Consider the following 17,018-nt stretch of genomic DNA (forward strand, 5'->3'; position numbering starts at 1 on the left):
CCCGGCGCGCCCGGGTATAAATAGCAGGGCCCCCGCCCCCCGCCCGCCCGGGCACCGCCCACCATCAGTTCCGCCTCCCGCAGAGCAGTTCCTGACAGCGCGGCCCGGGCCTCGGTGACCCCGCCCCGAGGAGGACAGAGAGGTTGGTACCAAGCTCCTCGCTCCCTCGGCCGCCCGCCCGGGTGCCCAGGCCTTGAGGCGTCGCCCTGGCTGTCCCCGCGGCGGGGCCACGGGCTGGGCTTCGGGGTCTCCGAGCCGGTCCTTCCCCGCCCGCCCCGAGCTTTAGGTGTCTCTTTAGGGGCGGGGAGGGCGTCTGCGCGGCCCCTCCCTGGCGAGCGCGCCGCCGCCAGCCTGGCCTCCCGCCCTCCCGCGCGCTCCCGCGCCCTGCCCCCGGGTGCGCTGGGGGCCAGGACTTGGGCTCGAGCAGCAGCCGCGAGCTGTGCCAGCCGGGCCGTAAAGAACTGATGCTTTCGCACTGTGGTATTGGAGAACTTCTTGGACAGCTGATTGGTTGGAGATCCAACCAGTCCATCCTAAAGGAAATCAGTCATGAATATTCACTGGAAGGACTGATGCAGAAGCTGAAACTCCAATCCTTTGGCCACCTGATGCGAAGAACCAACTCATTGGAAAAGACCCAGATGCTGGGAAAGATTGAAGGCAGGAGGAGAAGGGGACGAGAGAGGATGAGATGGTTGGATGGCATCAGTGACTCAATGGACATGAGTTTGAGGAAACTCCAGGAGTTGGTGATGGATGGGGAGGCCTGGCGTGCTGCATTTCATGGGGTCGCAAAGAGTCAGACACGACTGAGCGACTGAACTGAATTGAGCAGCCGCGAAACGCGAGTCTGTCTCCACTCCCTGCTCAACCGGTGGCTTCTTCTTACAGCCCGTGGGAGCCACATGAGTGGGGGAGGGTTAAGATGGATGAGGGGGGCGGTTCAAGGGGAGGAGACCCATCCTTCCGAGAGCAGGATACAAGCCAGGCACATCCACGGGGGGGTCAGGCCCCTTCACTCCTAAACCTCCTCCAACACCCCCCTCGCCCCACCTAGAATCCCATACTCCAGGAGGGGCCAGCCAGCTGCTTGAGTCTCTGAGTCCTGCCCAGGTCTCAGTAAGCTATTGCTAGAAGCTCTCTCTGCGACAGATGGCTGTCAGTTCCCCCAAGGCGGTGACAAGGTGAGGGAACAGTCACAGTGAAAATTCCTCCTGCTGCTCTGGGGAACCTAGAGGGCAGGGTGTGGCCCTGGGCCCAGGCCCTCCTGAGTTTCCACCCTCCCTGACCCCCATTCCATCCTCTTCCTGCCCAGCTGCCCTGGGACACTGGCCAGCCACTGGATGGGCCAGGAAGGCAGTGCTGAGTGGGGTAGGGGGTGCAAAGTACAGCTCTGAACCCCGCATCATTCTAGATTTTTCACCACCAGCATCTAGATGCCCAAGAGTTGACCTGATGGACCCAGAAACCAAGTCCAGGTCCTCACTGCTTGAAGGAACTGCCTGACACAGAAGCGCGTCATAACCATCTATCTGGGCATTGGCCACCTGGTTCCCTGGGACTATGCCCACCCAGCTTTCTTGTCATTTTTCATTGTTGATTTAGACGAGTTCTTGGCCTACCAAGGACAGGAAGAGAATTCTGGAGGAGCTCGAGGCTGCAGGGGGCGGGGGTTGGAGGGGCTGGTGGCAGGTCTGCCCTGAAAGGTCCAGGGTGCAAAACTGGTGGCCCAGGGCATCAGGTCCAGGGTAGCCTGCCTCAGTGGCAAGGTGCAGACCACTTCAACCTGGAGAGCACCCTCCAACCCCCCGCAGGGAGTGGAGCCACATAGGGATCAGAGTCAGTCTGGGAACACTGCTCTCAGAGCGGGTACTGGGAGTCCCGTGTGCCTGGTGCAGGCAGGAGGGTTGGGATGGCAGGAGGGCAGGGACGGCAGGGCACACCTGCCCGTTCCTCGGCCCCAGCCCATGTCCATCCTGTCCCGCGGTCTCTCCCTCTTTTATCCTTCACGTCCGTCGGAGCTGGTCTGCGGTCTCCCTATACTGTGGGGTGTGGTCTACAGTCAGCTGCCCCCACCCGCCCCTTCAGGGGCATCCTGGGCTGTCCTAGCAAAGGCCAGCCCACTCCCCTGGAACTGGCAGTCAGGAGTACTGGGAACAGTGGCCACAGGGGAACTGAAGGGCTACCTGGGGGCAGCTGGCGGGGGGTAGTGGGTTCTGATTGTGGGGAAGGGACCAGGCCAAATGCCCCCTGGAGTGCCCCATGGGCAGCGCCCCCGTGTCCTTCGCTGGCTCATCGGCTGCTGGACGGGCCCCCGGCCTCCTGCACTGGCTCCCCAGAGGTGTGTGTGGGGCGGGGGCTGCTGCTCTCTGCTTCTGCAAACTGCACGCCCCTCCAGGCCAGACCTCTTCCCTCTATCCTCAAGGCCTCGACCCTCCCCGAGCCCCTCCAGCCGCAGACAACTTCTGCTAGCATCGAATCTCTCCCCTGAGACACCCTAGCCCTGCTGGTTTCCAGAATTTCCCCCAAGAAGGCAGCACACAACATGTTTATTTCACACACGGAGCCGTGTCCCCAAACTGGAGGATGGGCAAGAACATGGATACAAGACTGGTCAGCTCAGATGGCACCACCATGGCTTAATTTACGGCTCCGTCTGTGCCTGCATGTGCAGAGCTTCACACACGCGCACACACACGTACACGCACACATGCGCGCACACACACACGGACACATGCGCACACACACACACGCACGCACGCACACATGTGCGCGCACACACACACATGGACACATGCGCACACACGCACGCACACACACACGGACACATGCGCACACGCGCGCGCACACACACGCACACGCGCACGCACACATGCATACACACACACGGACACATGCGCACACACACGCATGCATACACGCACACACACACAGACACATGCGCGCGCGCACACACACACACGGACACATGCGCGCGCACACACGCACGCACACATGCACACACACGGACACATGCGCACACACACACGGACACATGCACGCACACACACACACACGGACACATGCGCACACACACACGCACGCACACATGCGCGCGCACACACACACACACACACACACGGACACGGCATCTGACACAGGAACAGAGGCCAGTTGACAGACGCTGTTCGCAGCCTGCCTAAAATATTGCAATTGCGTTTATTAAAAATGTGTGGGAAGGGAAGACCGTGCATCCGTCTAAACAAAGTGTCCCTCCTCGGGCCCAGGCCGGGGATGCCCCCCAGGCACGCCACGCTCACCTGTGCCCGCCCCAGCTTGGCATGTCCGGGCTGAGGGAGGTGGGCCGGGCCTGTGAAGTGTATGAACAGGGCCCCACCGTGCAGATAGCACAGGGGTCAGAAGGAAGCCCCATCGCAGCCCAGCCGGCGTCCGGAGCCCCCTGGAGCCCGTCCAGGACAGTGTGGGCGGGGCCTCGGGAAGCGATGCTCTGTGTGTTGGGCCCCCAAGAGGACCTGGCATACCGGCTTGCTCCTCAGAGCCCCCCACTCACCCCTGCTGGAGGGCGACACCTGGAGCCCCACAGGCCCTCCTGCCCCTCCGCCATCAGCCCCCCCGAGGCTGCCCGGGGAGGGGGTGATGAGGCAAGGCTGCCAGGGAGCGCGGCCCAGGGTGAAAGTGGCATTTGGCTTCAGCATTAAGGCCAGCGCGAGGCGGAGGGCCCTGTGGGAAAGGCCAGCGCCTCGCCAGGGGTATCCCGTGTGGCACCCCCCGCCCAGATCCCTCCTGCTGTCCTGCGGCCGTGGGTCCCTCCGTCCATGGGGGCTGCGCTCACGGAGTCTCTGCCTCCACGGGGCTGGCTTAAAGTGCTAGGTGCCTGAGAGGGAGGCTCAGCTCCCCACTGCCCCCCAGTCCTGCAGACGATGCCCACGCCATCCCCACAGGGCTCTTATTTGAGGATGTAGTTAATGAGCAGCTGACACGCCAGGAACACGCAGAGCAGGAACCAACAGCGAGGGCTGTGCAGGGGGCCTGGGGCCGGGGCCTGCCTGGCGCGGGCCGTGGAGCTCAGCATGGCTGAGAGGTGCCTGGAACGAGAGGGCGCGGAGGTTCAGCCAATGCCAGCCAAGCAGCATGGTGAGGAGTCTGGCCCTCGGGTGAAAACAGGGCTGGGGGCTCGCGTGGGGGAGGGCCCCAGGGCACGGTGGCTGCCTGGGACTCCCTGGGCACACCCTCCAGGGACAGGGGTCAGGGCTAGTGGAGCTGGGGCTCTCACATCCCCCCTCCCACCTCCACTGCTGTGGGCTGAATGGCATCTGCAAAGTCCTGTGCTGGAGTCCTGACCCCTGGCAGCCAGAATGCAACTGTTTGGAGCTGTGACCTTTACAGAGGTAAATAAAGTAATGGGGTCACTAGGCTGGGCCCTCATCCCACAGGACTGGGGGTCCCTGTAAGAAGAGGAGGTTGGGACACAGACACACACAGAGGGGCGACCCTGTGAGGACGCGGGGAGGAGACGGCCGTCTGCATGCCCAGGAGAGCAGCCTGCGGAGGACCAGCCCTGCTCTGATCTGGGATTTCCAGCCTCCAGGCTGGGGAGGGGCAAACACCTGTAGCTGAAGCTGCCGGTCTGGGGCTTGGCCGGCAACCCAGGAAAGCTGCAGCTCTGTCCTGGCCTCTTGACATCACTGTGTCTGGACCAAAAGCCAAAGCTTTTGGCTGTTTTTCCACCACCTCCCTCGCAGCAAAGCAGGAAATCTCCTTCTATGGAGAAGGACCCCGCTTCCAGTTCCCACGTCTTCCGGGCCAGGCTCCTCCGTCTCAGTCTCTCACATCAACTCCCCCTCCTCCTGGCAGCGGCCATCCTGTGGTGCCCGCCGCTCTGGACTGACCTCTGCGTTCCCCATTTCCAGCTCCGCCCTGCCCAAATGCATCCTCCTCCAGGAAGCCCTCCCTGATCATGGAGACCACGTTCCTCCCCGACTCTTACAAGCTGTGAGTCTCCGTCTCCCTTGGCCCTGCACAGCATCGTGATGGAGCTGGTACCAAATGGCGAGAAACGCCTCTGGGCCCCCTCAGGTGAGGCGCAGGGGAAGTAGGACTGGCCTCGTCACAGGCATGAGGTTCTAGGCTCCCAAGAGCAGCACAGGGGTTCACAGCTGCCCAGGGCTCTCGGGGCACCAGGCTCAGAGCCCCACCCTCCGCCCCATCTCCCTCCTGCCCCAGGGGCACTGCTGTTACCCCCAGTTCACAGATGGGGAGACTGAGGCCCAGACAGCCCAAGGTTCTGCAGCTCAGAGACCTGCAGCCATGACTGGAGCCTGGCTCTGAGGCAGGGCTGGCGAGCAGGGCTCTGTCTCCTGGCGGGGGGCGAAACCGAACGTGTTCCCAGGCCTTCCCGACATGACTTGGCCCGCTGCTCCTGAGGTCCTACTGGTCTTGGGGCTGGGGGGTGGCCACTGCCGCCAGCACCTCCTTCCAGCTTCCATCTGCCCCGCCCCACCCCCAACCCGTTCTCCTGGCTCCATCAAGCCCCGGCTGCTTCCAGCGTCTCCCGGCCAGCTCAGGCTGTTCACACACCACTGCACTCCCTGCCCCGACTGCCCCTCGCAGATGGCAGAACCCATGAGGTGCCACGGCCTCGCTCAGTAAGCAGACCCTCTGAAGTCCTGAGAGTTTGCAGCCGGAAGGACAGTTCACATGAAGGCCCCCGCCCCCAGCCCCAGCGCAGGCGGTCCTGCGCTCTAAGCCCCCGCCGCCCGGGCTGGTCCCCCGAGGGCGGCCCACCTGTGCAGCTCCTCCTGGGCCTCCCGGATGGACAGGATCGCCTCGTGCAGCGCCTGCAGCCGCCGCGCCTCCTTCCCACACCGAGGGCACGGGCTCTCGCAGCCTAGGGGCGTCGGGCAGACGTGGAAGGAGCGCGGAGACGTGAGGATGGGCGGGTGGGGGCCTGGGGCCACGGCCCGCCTCCCTGCAGCCCCTGGCACAGGAGGGAGATGGTGCCCGCCCCGGAGGGAGCTCCCAGGCTCAGCCAGCCTCTGAGAAGCCCAGGGGGGCCAAACGGGGAGACAGGCACTCCCAGAAGTCAGGGGACCGAAAAGCCGGAGCCCACTCGAGTCACAGACCAGAGAGGCAAGCCCCGCCCCTCGCCGGGCGCCCAGCCCCAAGTGCAGACTCGGAGCCCGGCCCCGCCCCCGGCCCCACCCGGCTTCACGGGTCCAGAGGGGCCGGCCCACAGGTCTCACCCGGAACGAAGTCGCCGTCCTCCTCCTCCTCCTCCTCGTCAGAGAGCTCGGGGCAGGACTCGGGCGTGGAGCCGCTGCTCTCCGTGACCTGGCTGTGGCCCGAGGGCTGGTCGCTGGGCTTGCGGAGCCGCGGGTTGGGGGCGGACCCCTGGGGGCAGACGGAGCGGCTGAGCGGGAGCCTGCCCACACCCACCGCACCCGCGGGGCCACCTGAGCCCTGGGGGACCCTCTGGGCTGCCGCTGGCCGTGGGGCCATGGTGCTGGGTTTACGGCAGGGCGGCCGTGGAAGAGGCGGCCGGCAGCGGCGGAGGCTGCTGGCTCTGGGTGGGTGACAGGCCTGGCCCTGACCTGACTGCAGTGCCCACCCCGCCGCCCCCCGGACCCCCATACACGGGGAGACGACGGGTACGGGCCGTTGGACTCCGGAGCCGGCAGCGCTGACCGTCTCAGCGCGCGCTGATGGCCGGGGCTTCCCCAGCGTGGACGCAGGGACCCCCGGGCTGGCAAGCCTCAGAGCAGCCTCCGGAGGATGGGGGTGGCCGCGTGACCGCAGGCCTGTCCCCGCGAGGGCCCAGGGGGTGCCCGACACCCTGCCGGGGCAGGGGGGTTTCCCACACAGGCAGGCTTTGGGGTATGGGGCCCGCGCTGACGGGAGAGGCTGAGGAGAGGGAGGAGGGTGAAGAGGGGCCGGGGCCATCCGGTCCGGCCTGAGGGGCTGCGGCATTTCGGGGAAGGGGCCGGGACACATGGCTGGGGAGGTACCTCGGGGAAATTGGGGCCACTGGGCAAGATGGGGGAGCCCACCCCTCCCCGCCTGGGGGGACGGTGTCCCCCAGCTGTGTGCACAGTGGGCGCCCAGCAGGCGCTGTTCCACACGTGGGGCCACCCCAGGCTCCCCAGTCCCCAGAAACGGCACCTCTGCCAGAGTGCTCCTCCCTTGTGCTCCCCAGGGCCTCCTGCTGTCCTCCCCACCCCCGCCAACCCCCTGCCCCTCCCACCCTCCTCACCCACCCACAGAGGCCCAGGCGTCTGTGTAAATGCCTCCTCCTCCTCCTCCTGCCGCTTGGGCAAGCCCCTGGGCTGCCCTGAGGCTCAGTGTTTCCATCTGTACAATGGGACACCGCCCCGCCAACACCACGGAGGACGCTTCAGCACAGTGCCCTGAACATCGGGGTGTCCCAGGAACTGCGTGTCCTGCAAGTCCAGGGGTCTTGGCCCCTTGCTGGGTGGGGAAGGGCGGGACAGGGACCCAGGGGGACACCAGGGGAGACCCTGATGTGTGTGGGTCAGAGTGTGATGGGGGCTCAGAGGAGGAGGGCCAAGTTAGATGGGTGTGAGGTGGGGGCGGAGGAGCCCAGGCCAGGCCCGGGGGTGGCTCTGACCTGGAGCCCAGGCCCCGGGCTGCCCAGGAAGGCGGTCTGGCCGGCCATGGTCCCCCGCTGCAGGGTGTGCAGGACCCCGTCTTGCTCAAACTGGGCGATGTCCTTCAGGGGGTCCCAGGGGCTGTGACTGGAGGGTCCGGAGAGTGTGGGTTGGTAGGGGCGGTGGCCCCCACAGTGAGGGGCCCCCTCCCGGCCCGGCCCTCAGCCTCTCATCAGGGCTGGGGCCCCCAGGGGAGCGGCCACAGCCTCCCCCGCGTGACCCTCCCTCCCCCTCACTCAGGGCCAGGACAGTGGGGGTCTGCTGGGCGACCCCCGAGGGGCCCAGGCCGCTGTCCGCCAGCACTCACTTCCCGTATCGGTAGCACCACTCCTGGGTGGCAGGGTCCAGGTGGAAGAGCTGGGGTGTCCAGGGCACCAGGCTCTGCTGACGCTCCCGGGCCCGCTGCCGCTGCGCCTCCTCCAGGGAAAACTTCTCCTGTGTGGCTTTCTGCTGGTCGCCCTCGCTGATGGCCCTGGTGACGTGCTGCCAGAGCCTGCGAGTGCAGCGCCTGCTCTGAGCCAAGAGGGCCTGGGCAGCCTTGTCCCTTCACACTAGAGGGGAGGCTCAGAGCAACCTCCACTTGATTGCCTCCAGCAACAGGGAGCTCACTACCTATCAGGGTGCCCATCTTCCCCGGGCACTGTTTATTTACCATGAGATGGTTCTTCCCTATGCTGGGTGCACACTTGGCACCAGCAGGGTCCTCCCTACAGAGCTCACTCTTCCCCAGGCCTCCCTTCCTCTCCCTCCAGCTTCGCACAGCCAGACGTGTCCTCTGCCACCAGGGATCCCCTCAGGTCTGTCCTCCTGCCAGGGACATCCAGGGAGCATGCATCCAGGGGATCACAGCCGCCAGCCCGGCTGCTCCGGCTGGGGTCAGGGGTCCTGAGCGCCCAGGCCTCACCTCTCCGACTCCAGCTCCATCTGCTCCCCCAGCAGCACCGTGTACCGCTTCAGCCGCTGCCTGCGCACCTCCTCACTGGGATTCCAGAAGAGCTCGGCGCCTCCTCTGCCCTCCTCCTTGATGAACACTTCCCTGTCCTGCCCCCAATGGTCGGGCGGGTCAGAGGTGCCGGCCGTGGCCTCCGGAGTCTGGGCCCACCCGCACCTGCCCGGAGGCGGTGTCTCACCCAGTGTCCCGTGAGCCGCGCCAGGACCTCCTCGCCCGACGTGATCTTCCCCGAGATCTGGTTGATGCTTGTGCTGCCCCCGAAGAAGGGCTGTGGGAACACGCCCGAGACGGACGCCGGTGAGGGTGCTGAGCTGGGGAGGAGGAGGGGCCCCTTCCTCATGGGGGTGCAAGCTCCCAGCCCCGATGCACAGCGGGGGCAGCCACACGCGCCTGCGGCCCAGCCGGAGCTCCAGGGTGCAGGCTCCCTGCCAGGCCTTCGTGCCACGCAGTGGGGACGGGCCTCGGCCTTCCTGGCTCTGCTGTGTGGTCTGCGGGCAGCCCCTTCCCCTCTCTGCGCCCCTCACAGGCTCTGGCTGTGCTGCAGGAGGGCCAGGAGCCGCTCGCCCATGTGCCCCTGCTCAGGAAACCATCCCTGGAGACAGAGAGGGTGGCGGGGGACCCCCCCCCCAAGGCCTCGCCTCTCCCCGCCTGAGCCCCACGCCCCCCAAGGCCCTGGGGCCGCCGAGCTGCTTGTGCTACCTTGAGCTTGAACTCCAGCTCAGCATGCAAGTTGTTCTTCTGACACTCGATGGTCACCCTGCCGCCCAGCTCCATGGTCATCGTGCCGTAGAGGATGCCTGCAACACAACCACGGTAGCGGGGGTCAGGGCCGCCTTGGGGCCAGCTGAGCCTCCAGGCCTCGGTGGAGTCCCAGCAGCACTGAGACGGGAATGAGTGTGTCAGGCCCCGAGGGTGAGAAGGGAGCGGGCGGACGGCAGGTGTTCCGGGGGCCAGTGCTGCCAGGACGGTGAAAATCGGACCTGGCCCCTCGCTGGCCCGCTATCCCCGGCGGACGGGGTCCCTGGCCCCAGGGCCTTTGCTCATGTGAGTTGCTAAGTCTCAGAGACACCCCCACCCTTAACTGGGTCACCACCTCCAGGAAGCCCCTGTTCCAGGCTCCCAGGAGCCCCACTGTCCCCTAGGAGACCCTCATCACTGTGGGTCACTTGGCTCCACAGTTCCTGCCCCGCGTGGGTCTGTTTTAACTTAATACGTCAATGTTTTAATTAGCGAAGGAAAGCACGAGTCTTCTATCTCTGGTCAGATGGAAGGCTTACTCTGAAAGAAAGAAAGAAATGAGGAAGGAAGGGGAGAAGAGAAGGAAGAAAGGAAGGATCACTGTCACCCTAAGACACTTAAGAGATGTGGGATAAAATATGTCTTTTGAAACTTCTTTAAAAACACAAGCTAATTGAAGTAGCAACATGGCGGGAATCACCCCCAAATCCTCCTGGCACCCAATAGAAAAGCCACACTGAAGGGAGAGTGCCTCCGATCTGCTCGGGCGCTTGTCCAGGACAGAGCGGCGTGGGCTCACAGAAGCAGGTGTGGGGCCCCGTGTGCGGGGTGAGGGCACCAGAGACCCCAGAACTGGCTATACCCAGCTTTGTAGTTTTGACTTTGGAATGAGGTACATGTTTTCATTTACAAATTTTTTTTAAGGATGAAATAGCAATTCCTAAAAATCCAAAGTGCAATGAAACTAAAGACCAGAATGAGTGTCCCTTCGTGGCGTGATCTGAGTGGGGAGGATTCAGCAGCCTCACAGATCCCAGTGGGACCTACCGAAGATGGGAAGGAATGCACAGATCATAGCCTTCATGGGCTTCCCTGGGGGCTCAGATGGTAGAGAATCTGCCTGCAATGCAGGAGACCCGGGTTCAGTCCCTGGGTCGGTAAGATCCCTTGGAGAAGGGAATGGCTACCCACTCCAGAATTCTTGCCTGGAGAATCCCATGGACAGAGGAGCCTGGCGGGCTACAGTCCCTGGGGTCGCAGTGACTCAGATAAGAATGAGCGAGGACTTTCACTGCACGGCATGCTGTCTCCAGCCATCATCCTGCGGGCGGGCGGGGCTGTGTTGTTATGGGTGTTGTGGGTGGGGTGTGAGCAAGATAGAAAGTGAGTGTGGTGGGCTTGTTGCTGCTGCTACTGCTAAGTCACTTCAGTCGTGTCCGACTCTGTGTGACCCCATAGACGGCAGCCCACCAGGCTCCCCCGTCCCTGGGATTCTCCAGGCAAGAACACTGGAGTGGGTTGCCATTTCCTTCTCCAGTGCATGAAAGTGAAAAGTGAAAGTGAAGTCACTCAGTCATGTCTGACTCTTCGCGACCTCAGGGACTGCAGCCCACCAGGCTCCTCTGTCCATGGGATTTTCCAGGCAAGAGTACTGGAGTGGGGTGCCATTGCCTTCTCCGGGTGGGCTTGTTAGGTAGTTAGAATAGGGAAAAGGAGTCCAAAATGGCAGTGGCTAAAAGACCTGGAAGGGAAAAGCCCACAAAAATAGAACAGAGGGAGGTCCGAGGACCGGAGTGAGGACTTCAGGTAGGGCAGCACTCCAGGCTGAGCCCCATTTGCGTAGGGCGGGCCCAGGGGGGAGAAAACATATAAAAGGAGGAGCCAAGCGCGCTCTCTCTCCCCGCCGTGTGCGTATGCGCTTTCTTTCTTTCTCTCTCTCACCCACCCCCTCCCCACCGCGCGCCGGCACACTCCTCCACTCTCTTCTGTTCTTCGAGGATGGATCTCCTGCTATCTTCTAAATAAAATAGAGCTGTAACGCTGGTTTGTCTAAGAGCCATGACTCGGTTTGTCCAGACCCGAGAGCTGAGACGCGCGAGGGCTTTAATGTCTGTCGCTCCAAATCTTTGTTGTGACGAGACGGAACCGAGCACCATACGCTCGCCTGACAGGCTCATGGAAACAGGCTGTCTTCTATGGGAGGAAGACATTTCACATGCGGTGAACAGCGCGGACAAAATCTTGAATCTGGATTGGAAATGTAAGTGTGAACGCATCTGTTTTAATCTTAAAAAAACAAAACAAAACATTCTACGTTTGGCTCAGTGGAAAGCCCTAGGGAAACAGAGACCAGACCACTCAAAGGAAGCAGACCTCGCCTCCAGACAATGGTGTCTAAGTCTAAAATACCTCTTCCTACTGGAAAGAACCAGAGGCTCCCTGGAGAAATGGCTGACTCACGGGCTAGAGCAGGAAACGCCAGAGTCTCCTGGGATCCCGGCAGGAGGAGGCAGGCCGCTCAGGCTGGGTGTACCAAGGTCCCAGGGCCAATCTGAGGGCTCCTGCTGGTCACCGTGGCAGCAGGAGCAGCCAGTGTGATTCCAGCTGGAATACTCTTTATGATCATGCATGTTCTGATCAAATGATGCTCAAAGCAACATGACCTCACCCAGACCACTTCTGGAGGAGTTCAGAGGGGAAACTCATTACTGTTTTGAAAACGCCAGAAACATTATATCAACAGCCTCAGATATGCAGATGATACCACCCTAATGGCAGAAAGTGAAGAGGAACTGAAGAGCCTCTTGATGAGGGTGAAAGAGGAGGCTGAAAGAAACTCAACACAAAAAACTAAGATCATGGCATCTTGTCCCATCATTTCACGCACGGCAAATAGAAAGGGAAAAAATGGAAGCAGTCACAGATTTTATTATCTTGGGCTCCAAAATCACTGTGGACAGTGACGGCAGCCAGGAAATTAAAAGACACTTGCCCCCTAAGAAAGCTATGCCAACCCTGGACAGTGTATTAAAAAGCAGAGACATCACTTTGCTGACAAAGGTCTCTATAGTCTAAGCTATGGTTTTTCCAGCAGTCATGTACAGATGTGAGAGCTGGACCATAAAGAAGGTTGAGTGCTGAAGAATTAATGCTTTTGAACTGTGGTGTTGGTAAAGACTCTTGAGAGTCCCTTGGACAGCAAGGAGATCAAACCAGTCCATTCTAAAGGAAATCAACACTGAATATTCATTGGAAGGACTGATGCTGAAGTGAAGCTCCAATACTATGGCCACCTGATGCAAAGAGCTGACTCATTGGAGAAGACCCTGATGTTGGGAAAGATAGAAGGCAGGAGGAAAAGGGGACGACAGAGGATGAGATGGTTGGATGGCATCACTGACTCAGTGGACATGAATCTGAGCAAACTCTGGGAGACGGTGAAGGACAGGGGAGCCTGGTGTGCTGCGGTCCATGGGGTCACAGAGAGTTGGACATGACTCAGCGACTGAACAACACAACAACATTTGGAAAAAAGAAAAAATCTGGCATTTATCCTACGTGTGCCGGACCGAGGGGCTGAGCACGTGGTAGTGAGTGGGAGCTTCTCTTTGCAGAAGATTGCCTGCTGGCTGGATGAAGGAGCAAGGGACCATCACCATCTGTGGTGCCTCCCAGGTTAGCAGAAGCAGAAGCTGAGAATCCACATACCATCCCTGCCGCTACTATTGCAGAGATAGAGACAACTCGACATCGTGAAGCTCATGGCGGGGAGGCAGCAACTACCTACTGTTGTCGCGTTGGAAAAACTGTGCCTGAAAGGGATCGAGCCTCCAGGGATGAGGTCAGCTTCCAGATTCTAGAGAATACGTTCAGCTGCACCATGGACACAGCTCGTAAATCCAGACCGGAGGAAACCCCGCAAGAAAATGATCTTTTTTCTTCAAGAAATACATTGTGAGGGAAAAAAAGGTACAGGGTCATACCGAGCACAGAGTGTGACCCTCACCTGGAATCCTCTTCAAACAAATGAACTGCAACATATGTATGTGCGTGTATCTGTACACACCTCGGCTTCCCTGCAGGCTCAGAGGGTAAAGAATCTGCCTGCAATGCAGGAGATGGGGGTCTGACCCTTGGGTCGGGAAGGTCCCCTGGAGAAGGGAAAGGCTGCCCCACTTCAGTATTCTGGCCTGGAGCATCCCATGGACAGAGGAGCCTGGAGGGCTATAGTCCATGGGGTTGCCAAGGGTCAGATACGACCGAGCAACTAATGCTTTGACGTATATAAGCATACGTGTATTTATGACAATTAGGGGACTTTGACTGTATATCTGATGATATTAAGGAAGGAGTCTTGGTTACTTTTTCCGTGTATATAATGATAGTCTTGTGATTACAGCTAAGAAAGGGAATGCTTACCTTGTAGTGAGTGATTCATTACCATGTAGTGACACAAAATGAAACATAGATGATGTGATATCTAAGTCTACTTCAAATGAATGAGGGGGAGAGGTGCGACTGAGAGCAAAGGAAGCAAGATACCCACTTTGTTGTGGGTAGGTGGGGGGAGGGAGGTGCCCCTGGCCTTTCACATGCGTTTGATGTTTTCCGTAACAGAAAGTTGATGAAAAAGTCATGTTCTTTTAAATGCACTGATGAACAGATAGGCATGTAAATAAATAAATAAGAGTAATCCTCTGGGAGAAAAAAATAAGAAGAGGAGGGGAGGAGGGGGAGGGCTAAGGGGAGGAGGAAGAAGAGAAGCATCTGTCCTCTGAGCAGTGAGGCCTTTGCTGACCTGACCCTTGGTGTCCGGTGCGGAGCAGGACAGAGGGGCTGCCTCAGAGTAGCAAGGAAAGTGTGTTCTAGACATTTCCATACACCTGGGACGCTCACTTCCCTGTACCTCAGCGAAAGGAGAGTCAAGGAAACAGCGTTATTGGGCATGATTCTCGGGGTTAAAGGGCTTCCCTTGTGGCTCAGCTGGGAAAGAATCCGTCTGTAATGCGAGACCCGGGTTCAATCCCTGGGTTGGGAAGATCCCCTGGAGAAGGAATAGGCTACTCACTTCAGTATTCTTGGGCTTCCCCAGTGGCTCAGACAGTAAAGAATCTGCCAGTAACGCAGGGGACCCCAGTTCGATCCCTGGGTCGGGAAGATCCCCTGGAGAAGGAAAAGGCTACCCATTCCAGTATTCTAGCCTGGAGCATCCCATGGACAGAGGAGCCTGGCAAGCCACAGTCCATGGGGTTGCCAAGAGTCACATACAGCTGAGCGACCAACACTTTACGTACATAAACATACATGTATTTATGACAATTAAGGGACTTTGAATACTGACTGTCTATCTGGTGATATTAAGGAAAGAGTCTCGGTTACTTTTTCTGTGTATGTAATGATAGACCTGTGATTACAGCTAAGAAGGGGAATCCTGACCTTGTGCCGTGTAGTGACACAAACTGAAGCAGAGATGATGTGATGTCTAGAGTCTGCATCAAATGAATGAGGTGGGAGGCGTGTGACCGAGAACAAAGGAAGCAAGATACCGCTGTGTTGTGGGTACGTGGTGGGGGAGGGGGGTCACTGTCCTTTCACATGTGTTTGATGAGAATTCCGTGGACTGTATAGCCCACGGGGTCACAAAGAATTGGACAAGACTGAGCACCTTTCACTTCACTTGGAGTTAAAAGTGCCTCCACCTTTCACATCCCTGGCCTTGAATGTATAAGGTGAGTTTGCAGCTCCAATAGAAACTTCCTGGGCGTCCCTGGCGGTCCCGTGGCTGAGAGTTCACCTGCCAATGCAGGGAACACGGGTCCCACCCCTGGTCCGGGAGGATCCCACATGCAGCGGGGCGTCTCAGCCCAGGCACCACGACCGCTGAGCCTGTGCTCCGGAGCCCGGGAACCACAACTGCGGAGCCAACGTGTCACAGCGCTGAGGCCCGTGCCCTGGAGCCGGTGCTCTGCAACAAGAGCCACTTCAGCGAGAAGCCTACAAACCACAACGAACAGCAGCCTCTGCTTCCTGCAACTGGAGAAAGCCTGTGCATAAATAAGTAAATTTTTTACAAATAGAGAAATTTCCTGTGTCGTTCACAACCTACTAGACACAACAGCCTAGTATAGGGGAAGACCCCCAATAGGATTAGAATCCCACAGTCTCAATATATACAGTCATCCACTGAAGGAATGTTTATTCAGCATCTCACCACTGTGGGCAGAGGGGACCCAGCAGTAAACTGTCTAGAATACTGAAATCCTAGATAGAGACTAGAAAACAATTATGTTTACAGTGTTTACAGATCTTTAAGAAGAAATTTTGAACTTGATCAAGGAACAAGATACAAATATAAACCAACAAACAGGTTTGAAATGAAAGCAAATGAAATTGTTATGGGAAAAAACTCCCTAACGTCGAAATTAAACTCAGTGGATGAATTAAGTATAAGGCTAGTAAGAGTTGAAGGTTTAGATCTAAAGATGTTATCTAGAACACAAAAAGATAAAGGATATGAAATGCAGGGCATAGAATGTCTGATTGAAGTTCTACAAAAAAATTGAGAAATTGGAATGAGGCAGTATTAAAAAAGAATGGCTTAAAAACTTCCACACTTGATCAAAACCATGAAATCGCAGCCTAAAAAGTTTAAACAAACAAAAACCCTTACAAATAAAAGAAAAAAGCCGAGTTCTCTGGTGCTCCAGTGGCTAAGAATCCGCCTGCCAATGCAGTGGACACAGGTTTGATCCCTGGTCTGGGAAGACCCCACAAACTGAGAGGCAACGAAACCTGGGCACCACAGCGGCTCAGCCAGAGCTCCGGAGCCTGCGAGCCCCTCAGCCCGAGCTCCAGAGCCTGCGAGCCCCGACCACTGAAGCCTGAGGGCCTGGAGCCCGAGCTCTGAGACAGAGAAGCGCTTGCAGTGAGAAGCCTGTGCTCCACGACCACAGCGCAGGCCCTGCTGGCTCGCTGCAATCACAGGACAGCCCCGCACAACAGCCAAGACCCAGCCCTGCCAAAAACAAAAATGAACAAATACATGTAAAAAGAAGACAGAAACCCAGGGCTGCCAAGCCAAAGAAAGGGAGGGAGGAACTTAAATGCGTATTGCTCAGTCAAAGACTGAGTTTCTGCCCCGGGGCGGAAACCACAGCCTCTCACCTTTGCAGTGGGCGTAGGGCATGGTGAGGCTGTAATCCTCTGCCCGGTTCAGGAAGGTGAGGGTGGCCTTGCCATCCAGCAGAGCTGACAGCGAGTTCCCTGCAGAGACACGGGGTAGTAGGAACAGCGTGTGGAGCCGGATCCTGGGGACCTGGGCCCCCACCCCTATCCCAAGTCACAGGACCTGGGCTCCCTTCCAACAGGTGGGAAGAGCCCCAGGCAGCTTGGGTTGTGTGACTGTGGGTGACTTAAGCTCTCTGAGCCCCAGGTTCTGCGAAAGCCCCATCCAGGTTGCACACGGCGTGTGCATCCTGAGGAGCTACTTCAGCTGTGTTTCGTTTATTTCAGTTACTAAAGCCGGGATTCCTGAGGGGGAGGCTTTGACCCTTTCCAAACCAGGGCCTCTGCTCTGATTTTAGACACCTCCAGAGATAGGGTATGGCCACTCAAGGGCACACAGTCGGTGACGGGAGCACGGGGTTGAAAAGGTGGGCAGAGCC

At 59.1% G+C, this 17,018-nt stretch overlaps 1 protein-coding gene across 4 annotated transcripts in view; it reads right to left on the reverse strand.

The window, feature by feature from the left end:
• Positions 1–3,166: 3,166 nt before the first annotated feature.
• The window catches only part of OSBPL5 (oxysterol binding protein like 5), a 67,236-nt gene continuing 53,384 nt past the window's right edge, over positions 3,167–17,018 (reverse strand). For 3 of the 4 annotated variants that reach the window (XM_061161496.1, XM_061161506.1, XM_061161487.1), the window contains 9 exons: positions 16,519–16,617; positions 9,316–9,413; positions 8,795–8,884; positions 8,569–8,705; positions 7,972–8,157; positions 7,625–7,751; positions 6,243–6,390; positions 5,785–5,887; positions 3,167–4,085 (listed from right to left, as the gene is read on the reverse strand). In XM_061161496.1, coding sequence (XP_061017479.1) covers positions 3,947–4,085; positions 5,785–5,887; positions 6,243–6,390; positions 7,625–7,751; positions 7,972–8,157; positions 8,569–8,705; positions 8,795–8,884; positions 9,316–9,413; positions 16,519–16,617 — 1,127 coding nt within the window. In that variant the 3' untranslated portion in view covers positions 3,167–3,946. The remainder of the gene's footprint in view (positions 4,086–5,784; positions 5,888–6,242; positions 6,391–7,624; positions 7,752–7,971; positions 8,158–8,568; positions 8,706–8,794; positions 8,885–9,315; positions 9,414–16,518; positions 16,618–17,018) is intronic. The other variant, XM_061161515.1, reaches the window with a different exon arrangement.

The sequence above is a fragment of the Dama dama genome, chromosome 2 (assembly GCF_033118175.1).
Source record: "Dama dama isolate Ldn47 chromosome 2, ASM3311817v1, whole genome shotgun sequence".
Taxonomy (NCBI): domain Eukaryota; kingdom Metazoa; phylum Chordata; class Mammalia; order Artiodactyla; family Cervidae; genus Dama; species Dama dama.